The sequence below is a fragment of the Protomyctophum bolini genome (genome assembly GCF_963924005.1).
Source record: "Protomyctophum bolini genome assembly, chromosome: 9".
In the NCBI taxonomy this organism is placed as follows: domain Eukaryota; kingdom Metazoa; phylum Chordata; class Actinopteri; order Myctophiformes; family Myctophidae; genus Protomyctophum; species Protomyctophum bolini.
In genome coordinates, this window is record NC_137870.1 from 286,830 (window position 1) to 291,829 (window position 5,000).

General features: G+C 49.3%; 1 protein-coding gene across 4 annotated transcripts in view; it reads right to left on the bottom strand.

Moving 5' to 3' along the window:
• The window catches only part of LOC308321595 (large neutral amino acids transporter small subunit 4-like), a 34,157-nt gene that overhangs the window by 5,664 nt on the left and 23,493 nt on the right, over nt 1-5,000 (bottom strand). For all 4 annotated transcript variants that reach the window (XM_080772557.1, XM_080772558.1, XM_080772556.1 and 1 more), the window contains 6 exons: nt 4,597-4,730; nt 4,283-4,349; nt 3,135-3,390; nt 2,539-2,679; nt 604-733; nt 1-61 (listed from right to left, as the gene is read on the bottom strand). The exon at nt 1-61 is cut by the window's left edge and continues 72 nt beyond it. In XM_080772557.1, the coding sequence (XP_080628683.1) occupies nt 1-61; nt 604-733; nt 2,539-2,679; nt 3,135-3,390; nt 4,283-4,349; nt 4,597-4,730 (789 nt within the window). The remainder of the gene's footprint in view (nt 62-603; nt 734-2,538; nt 2,680-3,134; nt 3,391-4,282; nt 4,350-4,596; nt 4,731-5,000) is intronic.

Genomic DNA, 5,000 nt, shown 5'->3' on the forward strand with positions numbered 1-5,000 from the left:
TCTGGTGGCGTTGATGATCTTCTGGATGCGTTTATCTGGACGACCTCGCTCTGAGGGGTCACTGTGCACGTACACACGCACACACACACACACAGACACACACACACACACACACACACACGCACGCACACACACGCACACGCACACACACACACCCACACACACATGTAGAACAAAATAACTTGTCAGTGAACAAATAGTGGCCATTTTAAATATGCACACATATTGACAGCAAACTCAATTGCAGTGAAAATACTGACCATGTCTGTAAAACTTGTACCAACGCCTCCACCAGGTTGTACCGAGTACTACACAAGCTCAGCTCCTCAGACTGAGCAAAGCAAAGCACTCTAAAGGAGTTGAACGTGCGTATCACATATTATATTTATTACATGGCTTAGCATTACACTTGTTTACAAGAGGGTCCACCATGTTCAATTCATCATACCATTTGCTTTGAAGGAGTCAAGGGACTTGCATGTCTTAACGACTGTTGGTAGGGCGTTCCACATTTTGGTGCCATAGGTACGTGTGTGTGTGTGTGTGTGTGTGTGTGTGTGTGTGTGTGTGTGTGTGTGTGCGTGCGTGCACGCATGCGTGTACCTCTTGACTTTGCCGTCTGACTCCGCCTCCTCACAGTCTTTGAGTTTCCAGTCCATGATGTAGCCAATCACAGGAGACGTTACTAAACACAGCAGCTGGAGGACGCCAAATATGGACGTGTACACGCTCACTGAGAGAGAGACATAGAGAGAGAGAGAGAGAGAGAGACAGAGACATAGAGAGACATAGAGAGAGAGAGAGAGAGAGAGAGAGAGAGAGAGAGAGACAGAGAGAGAGAGAGAGAGAGAGAGAGAGAGAGAGAGAGAGAGAGAGATATATTGACTCTAGAACACTTAAAATACATTTTGCCAAATCATAAACAGGTATATTTTACACAATATAAAATACTCCATAATAAATATTTCTCATCAAAATATATTGAAGTACAAAACTGGCAACTTGAGTCACTCTTCTTTAATAATTCATCATTCCACAAAAGAATGTGATTTTAAAAATAACTTTAATATGATAATTATTGTACGTCCGGCAATCTGCACGCCCGCACACACACACACAAGCAGAACACACACACAGACACACACACAGACACACACACACACACACACACACACACACACACACACACAGCGCTGACTCTGGGATTTCTTACCGACTTCCATCGTCTGCACTGAAGCCACAACAACAGGAAACAGGAAGCAGGAAACAGGAAGTGGCGAGAGGAGAAAGGAAAGCAGCAGCAGCAGCAGAGAGAGGTTAGCGTTAGCGCTTATTATGAAGGAAGAAGAAGAAAGTGTACGCACGCACACACACACACACACACACACACACACACACACACACACACACACACACACACACACACACACCCCCCCCCACTACTCAGGTCTCCATCGGTCAGGGAGGTGAACAGGGAGGTGATCAGGGAGGTGGAGGTGATCAGGGAGGTGATCAGAGAGGTGGAGGTGATCAGGGAGGTGATCAGGAAGGTGGAGGTGATCAGGGAGGTGATCAGGGAGGTGGAGGTGATCAGGGAGGTGATCAGGGAGGTGATCAGGGAGGTGAACAGGGAGGTGGAGGTGATCAGGGAGGAGGAGGTGATCAGGGAGGTGATCAGGGAGGTGATCAGGGAAGTGATCAGGGAGGTGGAGGTGATCAGGAAGGAGGAGGTGATCAGGGAGGTGATCAGGGAGGTGAACAGGGAGGTGGAGGTGATCAGGGAGGAGGAGGTGATCAGGGAGGTGATCAGGGAGGTGGAGGTGATCAGGGAGGAGGAGGTGATCAGGGAGGTGATCAGGGAGGTGAACAGGGAGGAGGAGGTGAACAGGGAGGAGGAGGTGATCAGGGAGGTGGAGGTGATCAGGGAGGTGATCAGAGAGGTGATCAGTGAGGTGATCAGGGAGGTGGAGGTGATCAGGGAGGTGATCAGGGAGGTGATCAGGGAGGTGATCAGGGAGGTGGAGGTGATCAGGGAGGTGATCAGGGAGGTGATCAGGGAGGTGATCAGGGAGGTGATCAGAGAGGTGATCAGGGAGGAGGAGGTGATCAGGGAGGTGATCAGGGAGGTGATCAGAGAGGTGATCGGGGAGGTGATCAGGGAGGTGATCAGGGAGGTGGAGGTGATCAGGGAGGTGATCAGGGAGGTGATCAGGGAGGTGATCAGGGAGGTGATCAGAGAGGTGATCAGGGAGGAGGAGGTGATCAGGGAGGTGATCAGGGAGGTGATCAGAGAGGTGATCAGGGAGGTGATCAGAGAGGTGATCAGGGAGGTGAACAGGGAGGTGATCAGGGAGGAGGAGGTGATCAGTGAGGTGATCAGGGAGGTGGAGGTGATCAGGGAGGTGATCAGGGAGGAGATCAGGGAGGAGGAGGTGATCAGGGAGGTGATCAGGGAGGTGATCAGAGAGGTGGAGGTGATCAGGGGGGTGATCAGGGAGGTGATCAGGAAGGTGGAGGTGATCAGGGAGGAGGACTAACCTCTACTCAGGTCTCCATCGGTCAGGCTCTCCAGGATGGTGTTCATGGCTCCCATGTAGAAGATCAGCCTCAGCTGGGTGACGCACATCGTTATCAGACTGAGCATGAAGATGGACGAGAACACGCTCTGCATGAAGGAGTCTAGGGAATATATAACGTTATATAAATACCACGCTCTGCATGAAGGAGTCTAGGGAATATATAATATGTTATAAATACCACGCTCTGCGTGAAGGAGTCTAGGGAATATATAATATGAAATAAATACCACGCTCTGCATGAAGGAGTCTAGGGAATATATAATATGATATAAATACCATGCTCTGCATGAAGGAGTCTAGGGAATATATAATATGATATAAATACCACGCTCTGCATGAAGGAGTCTAGGGGATATATAATATGATATAAATACCACGCTCTGCGTGAAGGAGTCTAGGGGATATATAATATGATATAAATACCACGCTCTGCGTGAAGGAGTCTAGGGAATATATAATATCATATAAATACTTTATTATAATACATTTAAATTAATATTCTCTGCATGAAGGAGTAGACTGTTACTCTCTTCAACCAATCACAAGGCCTCTTACTCTCTTCCTTGGCGTCGCAGTTGACCTCCAGGTCAACGGTGGACAGACACAGCTTGCTGGCCTCCTGATTGGCCAGCTTACCGGCCTCCTGATTGGCCAGCTGACCGGCCTCCTGATTGGCCAGCTGACCGGCCTCCTGATTGGCCAGCTGACCGGCCTCCTGCTCCTGATTGGCCGCCAGCTGGTTGTCATGGTGATGATGATGATGAAGCTTCATGGAGTGTCCCACGCTGAGACGGCGCCCCACAGTGGTCACCTGGAGGTACAACATGATAATATGGTTTAATATGTAGAGGTGAGACGGCGCCCCTCGGTGGTCACCTGGAGGTACAACATGATATTCTGCATGGTGGGCTACCAAGATGAGACAGAATTACAATATATAGAGATAGAGATGGAACGTGGTTTCCAAAGTGGGTTATGGGGACCACCAGGGGTCCTTGAGAGAGTTCCAGGGGGTCCCCAGCTAAATGATAGTTTGTACACTCTCAGAGTTCATTAACATTGATTTTACAATATGGGGTCCCAGAGACAGAAATGCCATCAAATGGGGGTCCATGGACTAATGCATGTCACACTGGCGGTCCGTGACACTGCGAGATTCGTAAAAATGGGGTCCCTGGAATATCTCTTCAAATGGGGGTCTGTTGGCTAATTAGTGTCGATTTGGGGGTCCTTGACATGAAAAGGTTTGGGGACCCCTGGCCTGTAGTGAGCTTAATGCAGATCAGCTATTTTCTGAGAACAGGTTGTATATCAATATTTAGGGACGTTCCAATTTGGTGAATCGGTGAATTTGTATATACTGTATATCAGTATAACTACCTGTCGGTAGAACTGCTTCCCTATCTATTTTAACAATTGTAAAGTTGGTCACGTGGCCAAAAGATGTGCGCTCCAGCCAATTAAAACGTGTTCGGAAAAGATGTGGCAAGCCAATCAGAGTCACCAGCTCTCAGCCCACACCAGGCCCCGCCCCCGGCTCACACGTCACTAGCTCTCAGAACTTCAGAATCTGCAGCGTTCTCTCCGTCTCTCCGCTCTCGCAGGAGAAGACACAAACAAGGAAGGGGACGAATTCTAGTCATTCTACATGTATATTAACATAGTATTATAGTATATTATAGTGTATATATATATATATATACCTGTCGGTAGAACTGCTTCCCAGTGATCTTGTGGTCGAAGCCCAGCCAGCTGAACTTGATCTTCACCCTGTGGGGGGGAGGGGGGGGAGAGGGGGGTAAATACTTACTTTAAATACAGTAGATATACAGTATATACGGGCCGGTTCACACTGACACCTGAATGAGTTCACACTGAGTTCACACTGACACCAGAATGGTGTCAGCTTTCATGACGACACCAGTCCCGCCCCCCCAGTCCCGGGGGAGTGTATAGAGGTGTATGGGGTCTATAGGGGTCTATAGGGGTCCATAGGGATAGGTTTAGGGGGTCTTACGTGTAATCCATATCTTCCGGTCCAGGGAACGGCTCCAGAGGCCAGTTGAGGAAGCAGTTGAGGAAGACGAGGCCGGCACACGCTGCCCAGACCAGCAGGATGACGATGAAGGTCGCCCCGAGGTCGTAGATCACCTGAAACACAAGGTCAAAGGTCACTGATCACCTGCAACACAAGGTCAAAGGTCACTGATGACCTGCAACACAAGGTCAAAGGTCACAGATCACCTGCAACACAAGGTTAAAGGTCACTGATGACCTACAACAACAATTAACAATACGTCCCAATCTTCCACCGTAGTCTGAAAACCACCTCTTCAGACTCCATCTCAGCCCGTAGCCCCTCCCCTAGCCCATAGCCCCTCCCCTAGCCCGTAGCCCCTCCCCTAGCCTCGACGACCTTAC